At 41.4% G+C, this 19,471-nt stretch overlaps 1 protein-coding gene across 1 annotated transcript in view; it reads left to right on the top strand.

Annotated features, from left to right (window-relative positions):
• SCUBE2 (signal peptide, CUB domain and EGF like domain containing 2) overlaps nt 1–18,753 on the top strand; it is a gene marked incomplete at both ends in the record, with an annotated part of 42,121 nt that extends 23,368 nt beyond the window's left edge. The window contains 8 exons of the mRNA XM_082317234.1: nt 1,163–1,318; nt 1,683–1,886; nt 11,556–11,723; nt 14,333–14,494; nt 15,708–15,905; nt 16,498–16,650; nt 17,749–17,828; nt 18,601–18,753. Of these exons, the coding sequence (XP_082173360.1) occupies nt 1,163–1,318; nt 1,683–1,886; nt 11,556–11,723; nt 14,333–14,494; nt 15,708–15,905; nt 16,498–16,650; nt 17,749–17,828; nt 18,601–18,753 (1,274 nt within the window). The remainder of the gene's footprint in view (nt 1–1,162; nt 1,319–1,682; nt 1,887–11,555; nt 11,724–14,332; nt 14,495–15,707; nt 15,906–16,497; nt 16,651–17,748; nt 17,829–18,600) is intronic.
• Nucleotides 18,754–19,471: the final 718 nt, after the last annotated feature.

Raw genomic sequence — 19,471 nt, 5'->3', positions numbered from 1 at the left:
AATCACGCTACTTCCCAGCCTTGATTCTTGCAATAGTTATCTCAGATCACAGGACTTCCCTGTGACAACCTTACAGTCTTGTTAGGAAAGCCCTTCTCCTTTTTTGTTTGTACCACTGCAAATAAATTCTCAGTAAAATCAACCATTCTTTTAATTCTTTTTATTTCTTCCTTTCCTTTCTCTCTCTATCCCTTCTTTCTGTTCTTTCCTTTCTCACCTGCTCCTTACTGTCTGATGCCTCAGTGAAGAATCTCCTGGCCTTTTATGCTGACTCTATTGCCAAAGGGTTATTCCTCTTTTCTCTTGTCTTCCTTTTATACTTGAGCAGCCCCAGATGGACACAGTGAGGTCAGCTCTTCCATCTGTTCCAAGGCAGCAAGTATAGCCTGGGAATTTACATAGTCAGCAGAAAATGAGGGGGAGTACATTTTAAAAAAAAAAAAAAAAAAAAAAAAAAAAAGGAGCTGGGGGAAGAAGTCCCTAAACAATATGATGAATCAGCATGTCAGTTTGTTTGTCCTTAGAAGAGTTAGAACCTACGCTAGATGCTCAGTGAAGAGTTATATACTCCAGAACCAAAACTTATTCTGGTGTTTTCTTTAACTAAATCTTATTTCCTCATTGAAACCTTGAAAATGGTCTCCAAATGTCCTGTGTATGCAGCCACTACTTAATTTAAACACCATTATAAGCTAACACATTTTTCATGTGGTTCATACGAGTGCAAAACTTTTTCCCTCGGGTAGCCTGCCTGATGCAGGCAGTGTCATGGTTTTAAGATGCTTTGCGTAGTACAAAGGCAATTCATTAGAACCAGCTAGCAAAACACAGGGGAAGGGGGCTGAGCACTGCAGCCAAGCTCTCATCCTAGCAGTGAATCATGCCTCAGACCCGCTGCAGTGTCAGAGTCTCAGTCCGACAGTACATCTGTAGGTGCGTTGGAGTCATGTACATCTGTAGGTGCGCTGGAGTCATGATTCTATGTGAGGATGTACCAGTTGAGAAACTGGCCAAACTGTCTGCTTCCTGGTGTGTGGAGTTGATCATTTGCTCCCCTTTAACTCTTCATGACAACATATGTGCTAGTATAACACTATGAACTAGTGAATGTTCAGTAACATAGCTGGCCAAGCTTTTGCTTCCTTTAATTTTGTTCATACAGAGAGACATAATTCAGTAATGGAGAGCTTCCACTATGTAAACCTAACATGCAGCTCTGGCAAGAAAGTTCATGGATCCCTCAGTAGACTGAGAGCGACTAGAGCAATTTTTATCACTGTGGACTTTGAGCTTGAAACAAGCCGAAAGGAGGTGACAGGTTGGTTGGAAAATAATCCAAGGTGCGGTTTGAAGCTTCTTGCTGTTTGTTCCTTAATTTCTGTATTTTTCACTTCTATCTGTATGCAAAATGATAATAAAAAGTATCTCCTGTTTTGAAAATGAATTTTACTGCTTCAAAAAGAGTGAGGGATGGGGATAGTTTCAAAGACCAAAGAGCTGCCCATAGATTAAAGTCTTGTGGTCTGATTAATTTTCTTCTAGCCTGGTGGTCTTGTCCTTAAGGATTTCAGACTTGTTCACAGAAGTTGCTTTCTCAGTGATTTGCATTGGTTGGTCTTTTGAATTGGGTGGATTTTTGTGCATGGTCACTTATAGCAGCTTTCACCCTTGATACTTTTCAGACACATGTGATGTGCGCTGCGCTCGGAAAAAGACTGAAAAGAGGTTCCGTAAAACCATTCGAACCTTACGGAAGACAGTCAGCAGGGACCAGTTCCGCATTCGCGTCTCTGGCATGGACCACGAGGTTGCCAGAAAGTCTCTCAAGCTATCAGAGCCGCAGCAGTCTTGTGGTGTAGGACAGATGCATGTGGGTAACAGATGTGGTAAGTAAATGTAGATTAGGAACAAACCATCACGTGTGTTTTACTGTTTTGCTCAGGTGTGGTGAGGTTGGGGGGATCGTGGGATGCTTGTCCAGAAGAGAGGAGGGCTGCATGGGAAGAAGTAGGGGTTACTGTCTGTGCTACTGAGATGTGCCCCACTATGTATTTATTAGAATCATAGAATCATGGAATCATTTTGGTTGGAAAAGACCTTTAAGATCATTGAGTCCAACTGTTAACTGCCAAGTCCACCACTAAACCATGTCCCTAAGCACCACATCTACACGTTTTTTAGGTACCTCCAGAGATGGGGACTCAACCACTTCCCTGGGCAGCCTGTTCCAATGTCTGACAACCCTTTTGGTGACAAAATTTTTCCCAATATCCAATCTAAACCTCCCCAGTTGTTGGCAGTTGCTGTGTTATAGAGTAGAATAAGGGCTCAGTGCATTGCCCTTTGTTATAGTTGATGCACAGCCTACAGTAAGCTCAAAGGTAGAAAATGTGGGAGTAACGTCAGGCACCAATGGCCTTGGCACCACCAGTGTTATTTTTAAGACTACATTTAATATCGAGTATAACGCTGTGTTTCTGAACTTGTGAACATTTCATCTCTCCCTTGTTCCAAAGAAAAGGCTGGACAGAATTTGATACAGTCACATTCTCTTTGCTGATTAAGCTCTGAGTCCCAGAGAATCTTCATGACAGAGTTATAAATTCATGGAGAATAGGGGTTTTATAGGCCAGTACTGAGAAAAATCTTAATTATCATGGCACTGGAGGGCACCACCATAATGCAGCCCGTAATAAATGCTTCCAAAGCACAAAAGTTAAGGAGAGGGGTCAGATGTTATCTTAACAGGGGCCTAACAACCATGACGGCTAATTCAGGCTGCATAGGGTAGGCAGCATGTAGGTGGCTTTGTGAATCAGCAAGCCTTTAAAATGTTTGTCAGATTGAATTAGTACGTCTTCCAGCAGCACCCCATTCAACCTCAGAATAGATTTTCCAATCTAGTTTTGCTAACTCTGGAAAAACTTGGATTCATAGAATAGAAAAATGAATTGGTGTTGTTTAAAACACCTGTGCAAGCAAGCAGACTAGGGAATTACTCAGGAATTCTGTTGCAAAAAGCTGTAAGATTTCTTTTTTTTTTTTTTTTTCTTGTAACATTTTAGTAAGTCTGAAAAACTTTGGAAAGTTCACCAAGATGAGTTTACATGGATGTTTGCAAGCTGTTGTGTTGGATGTTGGAGGAAGGCTTTGAAAAACTCTGTCTCAGTCCATTGTACAGAGCACAGTATGGCTTTCAAGCCATTTGTGATTTCATCTGGAAAAAATAGCAATGAGTAAGCTAAAAATACTGCAGGTAGAGAAGACAACACGAGTTACAATTAGGAATTGGAACAACAAAGAAACAAAATTTTCCTTAGGTTGCTGCCAGTTTAATTTCTCATTACAAATGGGAAGCTTACATGGCATTTTGGTGCTAGTTCAGAGGGAAAGGGGGCTTTTGGAGAATGCCTGGAAAACTCTTTGGTATGGTGAGCACAAATAGCCTGTCCATGGTTAAAACAGAGACACTGAGCATATTGAAGACAAACGTTTTAAAGAACAACTTGTAAAAGTCAAGCCTCTTCTGTTGCTGAATTGGTGCCACAGTTTGCTCTGTACATCTTAACAAGTACTGCTGTGAGCCGTGGAACTAGTAAGATATGATTCCCTGTGGGTCTCATGCCTTATGGTTCGATTTGCTCATGCCTAAAAAGGTGCAATCACTAAATGAATCTTCCTTTCTTCTGCTGAAGTATTCAGACCATGTGCTTGTGTAGATGACTTGCTGTGATTAAACAGGAGACGGAACTTGCACCACAGTCTTTTTCTTGCATGGATGCTAAGAAGGTCTCTCTCCTCACTTGCATGTTCTCCACTTATTTACATTAAACGTACAGAAACTTAGTATCTTTGAAACCTCTCCGCATCCTTTGTCAGATTGCTGAAAGCTGGACAGAAAGTTCACTAGTTGCTGAGGGGACACGAAAGTACACATAGAGGCAGTGCTGTTACATACGCCTCATTTCCTTAGAAAAAGCTGATTGTCCTAGTGTGTATGGTAAAGGCAGCACTGGGCGGCTGCTGCTGCTGCTTTGACTGCCTGTCAGAAGGAGCTAAGAAATAGACTGGGGAGAAAGAGAATGGAGTGGGAACAGTGTGGAAGAAGAGGAAGAAGCTAGCTCAGGGATGTGTGTGGGAGAGTCAGGGTTTTTTGTTTTGTTTTGATCTGATTGTTTTGTAGAGCTGCTGAGAACTTCTGAACAGGATTGGGGCCCTGCTTATCTAGACATGCTAATGATTCTGGGGAGAATGTGACTCCATAGTAAGAGATACCAGGTCAGCACATGGATTCAGCACAGGTGGTGGATGTGGCCTCTGGACAGGCAGAGAACTTTGGCAAAGGGGTTTTGCTCAGTCTGACCAGAGGAGCAGGAAGCAGCGAGGGAACAAAGTAACTTGCAAGTCTTCTGTGATGCAGATAGCGAGTGAAGTGCAGGTTTCAGTTCATTGTTTTCAAACATATTTTTTTAAAACAAAATTCTTGGAGTATGGCTAGGTTAGATACAGTTTTATTGATTCAGAGAGTCTTGTACTGGTCCTCTTCCTGTGGTAGACTTCTGGCACAGCACTGTCTGAAACATTAGCTGTGTCTAAGCATAAGAGGGAAAGTCCAGCTCCTGCTCTGACAGCTTTTGTCTTGGGTAACTGGCCTGCAGTTGCAGCAGGAAGCTAAACTTCATTTGGTTTCACACTTTTAGTGAGGTAGTACATTTCCTGATTTTCCTGGCACCAGGAACAGATTAGATGTGATTTCCAAGGTATTTCATCATTCTTAATATGCTGAATGGTTGCATGTGTATGTCTGCTGTTCTTTAAACAGCTGTTGATGGTAAAAGGGAATTCACTGCTGATTCTGAGGGGTAGTGTATTTTATTTCAAGTTTGCTGTTTAACATACAGTTCTGTTTGGGATTTTCTGATGCTTTAGAGATTCAACCGTTGCATGTGTTATGTGCGAGCTCTGTATCAATAAGTAAGCATATTTAGCATTGGCTCACGCTGATTGATTCCATGAAGTCCTGTGAATGGCTTCCAAAGAGCAACCAGCAGTAGGTCTCTACTAATGTATATCACAGGAAATGCATATAGCAAAATGGAACCTTCATCAACCTTCCCAGAGAACTGGAGTCTCATAGCAGGAGTGTGATCTTTCCACAATGAAGTAAATCTTATGGTAAAAACCATGTGTATTTGAATGACAGTGCTTCAAGACTGGATGAACCATCTGAGGATGCTGGGAATGCTACATGCTCCTTTGAGAGGAGAAGGGGGAGAATGCAGTTTCATTCACTAACCTGGCTACAAGTATTCATTCTCCAGTATGAGCTAGACTTTTTAGACAGATTTAACAGCCAAAGGCCAACTGTTTAAATACTAACAATTCCTTATCAGAAACTGATTTACCAGAAACCTCCATACTGAAAGAGAAGTAGTTGATATCTTTTGGGACCCTTTTGCCCTCAGGCACTTTCCACTGAGGGAGAAACAACAAGCAATTTAGCTGCTTTTTCCATTGCTTAAGACTCTGTCATACCTTGATCACATCCCATGGAGTTGAAAGTATGCCTTGCCTGTTCCATCTGGTGTTTTTTGTGTTGGATACACGAATACTTTAAGAGATGGAAGGAGGCAATGAAAAGTACCATTCCTTGAAATTGCTGTGTAAAAGGACACATGAGCGTGCCCTTGCTGCCCGGTAGTTGCAAGTGGATTCATCCAAAGAGCTGTCACTTCAGAGAACAGCAAGCATGAGCAGCACTGGTATAGGCACTGCTCTGATGTAAATGCTGAACAGCTTTATCTTGCGTGGGAGGTGTTGATGCATTTCATTGCTCAGCATTCAGCGATTTTGTCCCCTTAGTTTAGAGGGTGCAAATAAAATATTAACATTTCATACAAAATGATGAGCCCCATCTCAAAGTTTAGATGTGGTATGGTACTGGCATTATAAAAGTATGAGAGAGATATTTAAAGAGAAAAGAAGAAAAAAAAAAAAAAAAAGGCCTGCCTTTGCAGTTGTTACAACTAATAGTTGAGTTACACAACAGAGAACTGTATGTTGCATTATTTTTTTACAATTTTATAAAAATCTGACAAGAAATGAATTACCAAATGGGAGAAAGGTGCTATTTTTCTGCTAACCTGCTTGCTATGACAATCATAGATTAAATCCTTAGGATGCGTAACCATCTCTTGTGACCTAAATGTGTGAACTGCTAAAACACAATAACTTAAAGGATGCCACTTCAGGATCAATTTGCATCAGTTGTTGGTGATTTTCCTTATAAAGTCAAGGCATCGTTCTTAAGAAAATGTTGAATTGGTGGATCATGACCTTCTTTATGAGGTTCACCTTCTCAGCCACTGAGATACTACAGCATTTGTCCATAGGAGCAAATGCTCAAAGGCTAATGTGTTGAAAAGAGGGGAAGAGCCTTTAAATGTCTTTGTAACTGTTAATCCTGGTTCCCTGTGGGCCCCTCTTCTCCCCCTCCCCCGCCCCTTTCTTCTTGTTTTTGCATCAGAAAAGCTTTCACATATTTTTTTTTTTCTTTAAAACAGCTGCATGAGACTCAAGACTGGGTTTTTAATGGGTATTGAAGACAAACAAAGACAGTGGCTGCAGAAATGAAGTCTACTAGAGGCAATTGGTTCTTTTGTTCATTTGGAGAAAAACAATCAGGTTTCTGAAAAAAGAGCAAAGCCAGGCAGTGGAATTCTGATTTAATGTCATTATTTGCAAATCTTCAGATATTGTTTCAACTGGGTATTTCCCATGTGTCAGGTGGGACCATGCAGTTTCTAGTCTTGTGAAATGAAGCTCATAAACTTTTTTGGTTTCATTTAAACAAATGACAGGAGAAGTTTGAACTCTTAGAGATGTTTCTTGGGGTTTTTTTTGTTGTTTTTTTGTCCTTTTTTTTGTTGTTGTTGTTTTGTTGTTGTTTTTTTTTTCTTTGTGTCATCCTAATTTCATGCACAGTCCTATGGAATTTCCATGGGATGATTTCTGTGTTGACATAATGTCCCTATAATTAATGTTACTATAATTGAACCTAACACCAAGTCTGTCTGTTATGCTAAATTGGGCCCTGGTGAGTGCTGTGAGCTTCTAAACAGGCTTTCCTCTTTACCCCTGCTCTGTGCTCCAGTGGGGTTAGATGAGTGTCCTGTGTTTGGAACATTTCTAGGTGGAAGGTGGGGAGGAACTGGGAGCAGTTTACAAGGAATGTGTTTGAGGATCAAATTGTCTGGACACTTGTACCACTTTGAAAATCTTGGTTTGATGTAGTCATGTGAAGAAACTATGATACATTTAAGAGCATGAGGCATTAAAGCTTGGGCATCACTTGGAGTAATTTTAATATTTGCATTGAATAATGAGTATTTGTTAGACTGTAAATAGCTAAATATGTATCTGGATGTATTAACCTCTTTTCTCATACGCATATAGGCTCTATTAAGACTTGAAGTGTTCGGTGCATCTCAGAGGTCATAGTGGGGGAAAGACAGGGTTATGCATTTTTCTAGGCAGTGCAGTATTTCAAACTTAATTGTCCCAGTCTCTGTATTTTACATGCTTTATAAACTTAATCCAGAGTTGCTTGCTTTTTTCAAGTCTCATTGATTTCAAATTGAGCATGGGTGCTTAACACCCTTGAGAATAAGGCTCATTATTGCGTGTAGTAACATCAGATTTGAATACATGTGGAGTACCCTCATAGGCCTATCCACCTAGGCCTAGTCTCTCCAGTTCCAGGAGGCACACCACATATGCTGCTTCATAAGCCAGTGACCTCTGTTGTAAAAGCAACTAGAGTTCCCCTCGCCCACTCTGTCTTGGAAGGCCACTCCACACACTGGGACTCTGATAATGATGTGAAGTGATTTCTGAGGAGAGAGTGGCCAGCTAGGGTGGTGTTGTCCTGGGAACCCAAATCCCATGGACACACAGAACTAGCCCATTGCTTGTCCAGCAGGACTCCTCTGTCAGCCTGGTTTGTCTCCAGCAAGATGCCATTGCCCAAACAGATATTCTTATTTTTAAGCAGTAGTTCATATTGAAAGAGCTGGGTAGTCATTACATTGCTTTCTCCCCATATCGGGTCAGCCTATCCTCTGTCCTCCCACTTGATCCTTTTCTCTCTCCAAGCTAGTTCACAACTGTAACCACCACACTGTACGCAGCTTTTTTCAGCTGGTTTTGCACACCCTATTACACTGGTCGTAGCTAGTTGGACTTTTTTTTTTTTTTTTTTTACAGTTTTCTTTCTGTTGTTGCCACCTTTTAGGAAAATGAGAATGAAATACTTGATTTGTTCAGATCAAATGGAAAAGCTTTGGTTTGGCCCAGGTTGATTTTACACAGTTCCTGCCTTTCAGTGTCTCAGCCCTGTGTTTCTTCTGTGGGCGCTGTCACAGGCCTAGCCTACCATCCTGCTGACCTGCCACAGTGCATCCCTGGGGCAGCCTGTGCAAGTGGAAGGCAGGGGGGAAACAGGGCCTGAAGCAGCTGGAGTGTAGTTCCAGTGCAGCCTAATGGACCTCAGATTAAGGCTGAGCAAAGTTGAAACAAAATGTCAGCCTTCTTTCAGTACACAGAAAATGCCAAATTGCAGAAGTCCTGACAGTTGATCAGCTCTAATACTTGTGTAAACATAGTCTTTGTATCACCTTGCACTTTAGTAGTCTAGCTGCTGACTGCCTAATTTGTCTTTGAACCCACAGACACAAAATGTTAGTGACCTGATATTTTTTTTCTTGTTGCTAGTTAACTGAAGTGTGGGAAGGTACTATGATGGTGAAGGAGAAAGTTGTGTTTTATGCCCTAATAAAACTTAACAGGATGAGGAAGGACAAATAACTTGTGGCTCTTACCCCAGTCCTCAGAATCCTGGAAACCAAAAATTAACTGGAGCTCACAGTGTGTCTCAATGTGGAGGTAAGGCACAGAAACAGACCATCTGATGCTTCTGCCCCATCTTTCTCTTGCTCTCAGAATTCAGTTGCGCAAAGCATCTAAGAATGCCCCACGTTGAGGATCTCGGTGATGTCTGAGGAGATCTTTTTAAGTTTACTTCCTCAATGCAAATTTTCAAAAATCAGGCACTTTGCTAAATAATCCGGGACGATTTAGATTAACTCAGTTTTCTTCCACAGGGAGCTCTACAATTTTACAACATGCGGTTTCAAGGCAAGTAAGGTGCAGATGATAAAGCTGTCAAGAGACATCTGATGGGATAAGTTCTCAAATATAACATTTCCACATAAGTGGTGGGTTTGGTTCCTGCCTGGGACAGGTTTCCTTTGAGCTCTGTTAGCCAACCTACTGTTATGCTGGACTCTGAGCAAGTTCAGGAAACCTGAAGTACAGTTTTAAGGTTGAATTTGTATGGTTTTACATGTGTCAGTGTAAAGTAGCATTCTGTTCAAAACAAAAACAAAACGAAGACACACACACACACCGCCAATGCAAAAAAACCAAACCACCCCAAACTTGATATGTGATTAAAATGAAGGGAAAAAGACAGGTTAAGGGAAGATAGCAGGGAGCTAGTCTCTGGTGAGGCCAGTCAGAGCATTGATTTCTCATAGAGCCATAAAGTTTATTGAGGGAAGGAGATTTGCACTGGTCTTTCCATTGCTTCTGCGTTTCTGAAGTCAGTAGCCACTTCTCAAAATCACCTTTATTAACCTTGATTTCTTTCCTTGTCACAGAATTGTAAATAGCGCTCTTTCCTTCCCTTGCTAGGAGTGCTGCAATGAAAGCCTTAATTCATTCATGTTTGTTGAGTTGTACAAAGAGTACAGAGATGAGTGTTCTGTAGGAATGTTTATAAAATGAAGAAAGGCTTGAAAAGTGTGGAAGCAAATGAATGTGTGTCCTTATGAGAGCAGAAGTGATGTGTGGTGGAAAAAGTTAGAACCAAGAACTAAGACTTCCTCACTAGCTTTCACTGATAAGCTACAGAGCATTTCTTAACCTGCTGTGTTTTATTTTTAAGCTAAGGAGGAACACTCACTATTCCACTCAGTGTATCAGCCATAAACAAAACTCTTCATCATTGATCATGACCGGTAGTTAATGCCCTGCTTGTTGTTAGTCATATATCCTGAAATGAAGCCAAGGCCAATTTAACTTCCTAACAAAACAGCTATTCACTGAGTGATTTATTGGAGCTATAAACTAAAACTAACAGTTTATTATTGTAACAGGTCTTTAAAAGGACAGAATTTTTCAGCACAGCTGAACAACTGCAACAGTGTTTTGTGCCTTTCCAGAGCAGGGTAATTATTAAATACTGGCAGTGAAGCCAGTTCTTTTGTGAAAAGTTTGAAAATCAGAATTTTTCAAAGACACCCATAAATATTGCTGAGCTTCATAGATAATATTGAGGTGTGTGTTTAAGTAAAATCAGTCAGATTTAGTTAGTGTTATCTATGCACCATACAGAACACAGCAATCCAGTGCACAGATAATCATTATCCAAGATCCAGTATCAGAGGAATGGCAAGAATATTTCCACTTCAAAAGTCTTTGAGGCGCACATAATGTTTAGTTTAGTGAATTTGCTGGAGCATGTCCAGAGGAGGGCAACGAAGTTGGTGAAGGGTCTAGAGCACAAGTCTTAAGAGGAGCGGCTGAGGGAGCTGGGGGTGTTTAGCCTGGAGAAGAGGAGGCTGAGGGGAGACCTTATTGCTCTCCACAACTACCTGAAAGGAGGCTGTAGCGAGATGGGGGTCGGTCTCTTCTCCCTAGTAACGAGTGATAGGACGAGAAGAAACGGCCTCAAGCTGCGCCAGGGGAGGTTTAGGTTAGATATTAGGAAAAACTTCTTCACCGAAAGGGTGGTCAAGCATTGGAACAGGCTGCCCAGGGAAGTGGTTGAGTCTCCATCCCTGGAGGTATTTAACGAACGGATAGATGTGGTGCTTGAGGACATGGTATAGATGGACTTGGCAGTGCTAGGTTAACGGTTGGACTCAATGATCTTAAGGGTCTTTTCCAACCTTGACGATTCTATGATTCTATGATTACTTGATGTGCTTGAGGTTTTCACACAATTCAGTAACACTGATGGTTATGAAGTATGAATATTCAGTATTATTATGATTAAAATACTTAGAGAAATCTGGAAGTACATTTTTGGCATCTTAGGTTCAGTACTAAATTATTTCACTTGGGAGGAGTCCAAGAGTTCTTTAGCTAGAAAAAGGAGATAATCACTACATAATTGGACCATACATATTAACGGAGAGTACTGGACAGGCCTAGTGTCCAGTGTGGCCTTGCAACAAAGCGTGAAATCCATTCCAGCTCACAGAAGAGCTCACTAGCACCAGAGGTTATCAGTGTCTGTTTCAGTTTTACAGGGTACGTGGCATGCATTAAGTTCTATCTGTTGCTAGCATTCAGTTCTGAAACCCTGGCTACTGCTCCTCAAGGAAAGAGGAGAGCGGTTTGACCATGAGATTTCAGGTGCTGTGCAGGCTCACTAACATACCTTCATCTGTAATGTACAGGTTGAAGCAAGTGTGTTCTTCCTCTTCTAGATCAGTGCTCACCAGGCGAATATTCTCCTGACGGCTTCAAACCCTGTCTGCCGTGTCCCCTTGGAACATACCAGCCTGAAGCTGGGAGAGTATCCTGCTTTCCCTGTGGAGGAGGTCTAACAACAAGACATAGCAGTGCATCCTTGTTTCAGGACTGTGAGACCAAAGGTAAGGTCAAGATTTATTTGATGAGCTGCGTTACTCTGAGGCAAAAGTAACGGCTGCTGCTACAAGTGGGGCATTCAAAAGAAGGGTCATTCTCCTTTCAAGAATCTCTCCTTCCAGGGGACTCATAGTTTGCTGGCCTGGCCTGGCTGCAAGGAAACTCAATAAAGCCTCAATTCTTTTTATAACTGATTTTTATACAAGACTTGAGAAGGGGTTGGGAGATATATGGAAGTTGGTCAGTGAAGTTGTTGATCTGTGAAGAGTCATATAAAGGAACAGCAGGGGAAAAAAACAAGTCTCAAGAAAAAAAAAATCAAGACCAGTATGCCTTACTGACATTTTGGGTTTGAGTCAGCAGCAACATGAAAATGTGAAGGAGGGAATTGCAGTCCCGGATGATAAGTAAGAAAATAGTTTCTTCATGCTCATAATGAGAAACTGGCTTGGATACCTTGGGATATACCTAAAAATCTAGCATTCAGCTTATGTCAGACAGCCCTCTAAATGTGATCACAGTGGAGCTGACATGCAATCACCTACCAAGGTTTTTGTCACAGGAGTGAAAATCAGGTGGGGATCATATCTTTATAAACGAAGGAATTTCATTAACATCTTAGTTATGTAAAATGTAAAAAGCTGAAAGACAGCTATGAATTTGTCTTTGAAAGTGCTGATAAAAATATGTGTCCATGGAGAGAGATGAAATGTTAATCAGTATAATGGTTTGCTCAATGTCTTAAAGCATGGGTAAGAGAATATCACTTATATCAAAATCACCTGAAAAAAAGCGTTAATAGAAAACCTACTGCCATAGAGTAGAAATAAGGGATAGAAATAAGGTCCTGATGCAGTCATTTGGTAGTGGTTTGGATTAAGAGATCTCTCTAGTGTCAGTTAATCTTGCACTTCTCAATAGGAAACATAATAGAAGAATTTTGCAGTATGGTTGAAGAATTAATATTACTGATAATAATGTGATAGCTAATAGATTTTTCAGTGAAGAATCACTGAATCCACAAATGCTGTTGTTTCATACTTAATTTTGCAAGGGTAAAGCACTAAAAAACCACGTTAAAAACCTTGGATCAAGATAAGAAGAACTGACTTCAGTTTTATTTAGCATAAACAAAAACAGGTCTATAAATGAGGTTCAGTTTTCAAATTAGAGTGGAGATTAAAGGAATTTTTTGTATTAACTGGAATGAAGAGCTCAGGGATTTGCATGTGGAAGAGGCCACATGAGACGTGGAATCACAGATGCAAGAACTATTTGGAACTTGTATCTGAAGCATTTGGATTGGGGGGTGGAGCATGTAGGGGAGGGACTCCAGGCTGAGCTAGCTTACAAAGCTCAACAAGACTAGGGTTATTTGGGAGTAAGCAGGGCTTAAAAAGAATAGAAAAAAGGGACTGTGCAGCATAGAAAACTACATTTGAAAGGCAAGGTAGTAAATTATTTTGATGTTGAGCTGAGACAGGTAAACTTGCCAAATGAGGTAAAAGGAGTAGGAAAAGATTTTATTTTAATTTGGTTTTTTTTAGTCCCACAAAGAAAAAGGGCAAGGAAAAAGAAGCAAGGTGATGATGGAGTTAAGAGCAAAGATAATATATGGCTGATGCTCTTGACTGCTTTCTGTCAGGTTTCAGTACAGATGATGATGGGCATAGATGCAGAATAGCTAAGCAAAATCAAATGAAAAGAAGCATATTAGAGATGTAAGCAAAGGTGTTTGGGGTCTTGTATTCTCAGGTTGCAATGAGAGAAGAAAATCTTCCTGTCTGCATGCAGGGAACTAGAAAAAAAGTTGCAAGTCTGCTGGAAAAGATTTTTCCCCTATGTCTGTCTATATCATGTCTAAAACTTCCATAAAATCTGTTACATTTGTGAAAGAATTTGTATGTCAGAATGGGGTCTCGCTTTGGTGATGCAGGAGGTACTCTCAGCAAGCTCTGTGCGGGCTATAGCTTATGTCATGATTTGCATGACGTGATGAAATAAAGTAGCACTAGATCTGGTGGAGGTGGCTGTACCCTGAGTCATGGCCTGTTGTTGCAAGACAGTGTGTGATCATGAGAGAAGGCGGCAATATACCAGTTTAATCACTAATATTGATGCAATGTGCTGCTTGTAGAGGGCCAAAGACTTTCACCTCTGCTTGTGGTGAGCTGATCACAGGTGTATACTAGGATGCAGCAGCAGTGCACATGCTGCTTGGCATAAGCTGGCAAGAAAGAAAGGGTTAGTTAGTATTTCCGCATACAGTTCATCTTCCAAGTCAAATGTCAGTGGCTAGACCATTTGGTAACACACCGTTTTACTTGGTGTCCTGCTTACAAAACCATGGTGGTTATACTCACTCCCCCATATCTTTTATTACTGCTTCCACACAGAACTGCTCTATAGTGTTGCGTTTGGGACTTTTGAACTTGCACAGTGACCTGATAAACTAAAATCTGTTCAATTACCTCTGCTTTATTACCCTTGTAGTTTATGAATATCGCATTTCAGTTATTGAAATTATACTAGGTCCTATAAAAATGCATAAAATCACATTCTAACATGCTACTGCCCCTTTTTTAACCATGCTGCATATTTAATTACTCTCCAGTTCAGTGTTCACCTGGCCATTTTTATAATACCACAACTCATCGGTGTATTCGCTGCATGGTTGGGACATACCAGCCTGAGTTTGGACAAAATTACTGCATTTCATGCCCTGGAAACACCACTACTGATTTTGATGGGTCAACAAACGTAACACAGTGCAAAAGTAAGTATAGCAAGATGGTTTTGATCATCTCTTACAAATAAAAAGACTGGGCCATTAATATTCAGAGTGGCCCTAAGGGCAAAATTTAGCTTTGCTCCAGGGAGCTTGGAGAGAAGGCAGTGGTGTTGCTCCTCTTTTGCTGCCTGCCTGCATCTCATCCCACATGGCTTACTGAGGTCCATGAGAGACCATTTCTGCAGACTGGTTCCATCGTTCTTGTTAAGGTAAGTGATGATTGTGTCTTGCCAGTTGGTGCTGGGTCACTCCGGGTCTTGCTATTAAATCTTTTCTCCCATGATATAGCAGACAGAGTTTGTGTTCTCGGCACCCTGATTTCTTTCCCTTCTATTAAAAGTAATGGAAGTTGGCTCACAAAACTTAATAGCTCTAGTAAATATTTCTTTTTAATAACAACCTTTGAAAGAGGCACTTACAAAGACAACCACTGTTCTAGATTATGGTAGCTGTCGTGTGGGAAGCTGAGGGTAAATTAAAGAGGGAAAATAGAGGGCAGAGAGGCGACTCCTCAGAAGAACCTCTGGAGACACTTATATACACACAGACGTATGTACACATACATAGATAGAAATACATTTCTGGGAACTGCATGTCTCTCACTTAAAGAATCCATTCCCTGGGCATTTCACACCCACACATCACTGTTACAGTGCTGTATTGCCGAGACCTTTCTGGCCACACAGAGTTGGGGAGCACAGGCAAAGCATCCTGCAGTGGGGTTCACCCTCTCTTACTGCTAGCAATGCTGATCTGTGCAGAGAAAGGGCCTACTATACTCCCTGTTTTGTGCTGCTGCAGGGATGGTGCCTGAGCAGAGCACCTCAGACTCCAGTTCGACTTCAGCTGATACTTCTATAAAAATGTTCTGTCTGGTACAAGCAAGTGCAGCATCCTTGTTTTACCATTTCTATGCCCTCTTACAACTGCCTTGCTGCTTTGCTCTGGCTTGGTTGATAGCACCTTCTGTGTTAACAGGGACTAGTCTGTATTTTTATGTCTCAACATTGATTAAAACACAAAGCCAGAAGCAGACAGCAGTGTGAAGTGAAGCTGGTAAAGAGAACTGTATCTGCATCAGCTGCAAACAGAAAAGTTTGTGTGTCTGTCACCCATGTACCGTTTCTGCAGTGACTGTAGAGAGAGCTGTAGGATGACCTCACTTTGCCTAGTCTTGCATACTGTATTGCTTTTTCAGATAGGCAGTGTGGAGGTGAACTGGGAGATTACACTGGATATATTGAATCACCAAACTATCCCGGGGACTATCCTGCAAACACCGAGTGCACTTGGAATATTAACCCACCGCCAAAGCGCCGTATTCTGATTGTGGTTCCAGAAATATTTCTACCAATAGAAGATGAGTGTGGAGACTACCTGGTGATGCGAAAAAGCTGTAAGTCTGAAATATCTACTGAGGCATATGCTATCTATCTCAGTGTCCAACACAGGTTTCTCACATGCATTGCTGTTTACATAAACTAAATGTAGGCTGGCTGGCCTCTACTTAAGAGTAGAAACTTCTTTAAATGACAAATTGAGAAATCCTATTTGGTAATGCTGCTCCATAGGTTCAGGTGAAACAAGGGTGCAAGGCTATGATGTCTCGGTGAACTCCAAGAGAAATATTGTTAAGAAGGGGTAGATGGTTCAAGCTAACTAGTCATCAATTATGCTAAGCAATTCTAGCCTGGGTTAGGAAAGAGGAGATGCTTGCTAGTCCTTACAAGGTGCCTGATGTGTGAATAAACAGCTTCAGTTTCTAGTATAGAAACAGTTGACTGTTTTTTAAGAAAAGGGGAAATGTTCCGTGACCAAGAAGTCACTCATTGATGGCCTGTCATCCATTGATGGCCTGCCACATTTTTTAGAGGAGGTTTCTTAACACCAGCAAGCATTTCTTATCATGGTAGTTTAACCTATTTTGTAATTGTTCATTAGTATGAAGCGTTGTCATATAACTGCCTATTGTGTGTTTTCTTCGAAAGCTTCTTCCAACTCAGTGACCACATATGAAACCTGTCAAACCTACGAACGGCCTATAGCTTTCACTTCTAGGTCTAAAAAGCTGTGGATTCAGTTCAAGTCAAATGAAGGAAACAGTGCCAAAGGATTCCAAGTTCCTTATGTAACGTATGATGGTAAGCGGATGTGAGCAGCTGAGCCTATGTGGACTAGTGCAGCTGCAGCAGTGCAGAACTCCTTATGGGCTCCTTGACCCTTCTAAGCAGCAGAGTAACCCAGCGCTCTCAGCAGCGTCACTATGAGACTACTTCCAGTAGCTGTTTTCATTTAAAGCTAGTTCAAGGAATTCTACATTGCACTGCAGTCGTAAGTGCCACCATATTTCCAGTCTTCCACAGACCTAAACAAAGAGCTGGGATTCTGGGCTCCAGCCTGCAAAATGCAGAGCTCAGAGCGAGGATCTAGGTTTTATGCATTTTTGTGCCTTCCCAGTTCTGGGTTGCTTACGTGGCAGCAGAGTGCCCCCAGTTAGGAACTGGGCAGAGCCCAAGTGCCTCTGATTTATTGTGTTGCTGTTACCACCTGTAATCGAGTACCAGATAGCAAAATATCTATATTGAAAAGAAGCTTGAGGGGCCACAGTTTCACCCTGTCCTTCTCAGAGTCACCAGGAGTGAAACTGGAGCTGAGGCTTTGCACTTCAGCATAAGCGGTATGAAAATGATATGGCACACTTCTGTTCACACTGGATGAATTGTGAAGGAGTTGTCCTTGCTGTGCTCTGCAGAGTTTCATCAAGAGTGGATAATTAATTTTTCAGGGGACACCTCTCCTTTTGAAGCGTTTCAAGTTTTGATTGACCAGGGGGGTTGCCTTTTAAGAAAGCTTCCTCTTACCTGGTTTTTTTCCTTCTTACTGTAGAAAGAAGTCAATAACACATTGTGGGTATTTACAGATAAGTTTCTGCACTGCAGTTGGTTTGAAGCAGGCCACCTGGTTACAGTATGCACTACAATCCTAGATGTATTATGATTTCTTTTGCTTTCAAAGAAGCAAGCTGCTGAGCAGTGCAACAGAGTACACTGTTTTCACAGTAAACATAAATATAGTGTCGTTTCTTTACAGAAGAGCATTTGGAATATTTTCTGACTGCTAATATGAGGGCCGAGTACCACTGGTTCTTTTTGGGGGTAGGGCTTACATGTGTAACCAAGGGAGGGATTGAGTATGTAAGCAAAGTGAACCTACAAATTACTCTTGTGCATTCCCCGTAGAGGATTACCAAGAACTAATAGAAGACATTGTTCGGGATGGTAGACTTTATGCATCTGAAAATCATCAAGAAATACTTAAGGTATATTCCTTCCACTAAACATGTTGGTTTTGATTGAGAATGACACTATTTTGTGCCAGTGAGGTTGCCTCCTGCTCTGCATCAGATCTGTTCCTTGGTGCACTAGACACATGCTACTTCAGGGAAGTGGGGTGAATCAGCACACCCTGATTGTGCAGAGCAATGGATATGAGATGCTTTGCCCCGGGGGGATTAAAGGTAGATGAGACCTACTAGGGAAATCTATGGTGAAGACAGCCCCTTGAGCCTCACGTAGGCTGTGCTGGAAGGAATCAGTGGAGCAAACTGAGGGACATGGGATTTAATCTCTTGGAGAAGCACTTGATGCTGCTACTTGTAGCCTGTAGATTAGCAACGGCTTTTCCTCCCTGGGCAAAAAAAAAAATATCTCTTTGTGGATTTCACTTCTCTGACCTTGGTTAGGGGACAGTTGCATGGGCAAGTTGAGTGGATGTCATCTCAAGTAAACTTTTCTTTTGCTGGATATCAGATTCACTGTTTGTTTTGTGTTTTGTTTTGGTTTGGTTTTTTTTCCGTTTGCTGTTCTTGGAAGTAAGAGGAGAGGAGAAATCCTGGTGCCGCTAATGATAAATGTGAAACTCCAGTGACTTCCCTGGGGCCTTGCTCCACTAGTTTTTGAGCCCCTGAAACATTAGTACTTGAAAAGTAAAATGCCCATAATCTTTTATGAGTTAATCAGTCATTAAGCCTTGATAATACTGACCCTAACTCCTCTGTGGAATTACTGTAAAATCTGCTTTCCTTTTTCTAGGACAAGAAACTGATAAAAGCATTGTTTGACGTGTTGGCGCATCCACAGAATTACTTCAAGTACACAGCCCAAGAGTCAAGAGAGATGTTCCCAAGATCCTTCATTCGGCTGCTGCGCTCTAAAGTTTCCAGATTTTTGAGGCCTTACAAATAGTTGTCACTGTACTTAAAAAAAACTAACCAGCCCGGGGCATGCACAGAGGGGTTGTGGTAGGTGGGGCTGCTTTCTGTGTTTTACACACTGGCAGAGAAATGCCAGGGAAGCTTGCCAGCTCTGTTCTTGGCAAAGTTTGGCTTTCTCAGCTAATATAAATATTTTGGTGAACAGAGTTTTGATTCCTTTCCAGATAATACCTTTTGGGTACCAAGGATACTTCATGGGTCTCTGAATTAGAGACTGCCCATAATTTCTGTAACTGAATGGTGCCAAGCAGAAGTTTGTAGAGCTCTGCCCTGTTGCTTCATCAGTAACTCTAAAAACTAATGAGGATAGACAGGCTAAGTAGTGTGGTTTGGGATGAACTCTGGGCTGCCATTAATGCATGTTACATCAACAAAGGCGGGTTCATGTTTGATCTTGCTGAAAGTGAGAACAAGATTGGTGTCTCTCATAACTTTGCTATGCAGTATATTCAGAGCTAAGATTGAAATAGTTTTAGTCCATACAAGTGAGTCCAAGAATTGCACAAGGTGTAATTTTTCTCTGAACTATACGTTGTATGAGGCATATGGAGGAATAAGCAAAGGGTTATTAGCTTGAATGCTCTAGATCACACTGTGTTCATACTAATGACTTATTGGTTTAAATGGACTGATATGAGAATAAAACCAGGGCACCACAGTAATGGAAAACAGACCCTGACCCGTTGTAC

The sequence above is a fragment of the Platalea leucorodia genome (assembly GCF_965183815.1).
Source record: "Platalea leucorodia genome assembly, chromosome: 7".
In the NCBI taxonomy this organism is placed as follows: Eukaryota; Metazoa; Chordata; class Aves; order Pelecaniformes; family Threskiornithidae; genus Platalea; species Platalea leucorodia.
This window is presented reverse-complemented; position numbering and strand designations above follow the sequence as displayed.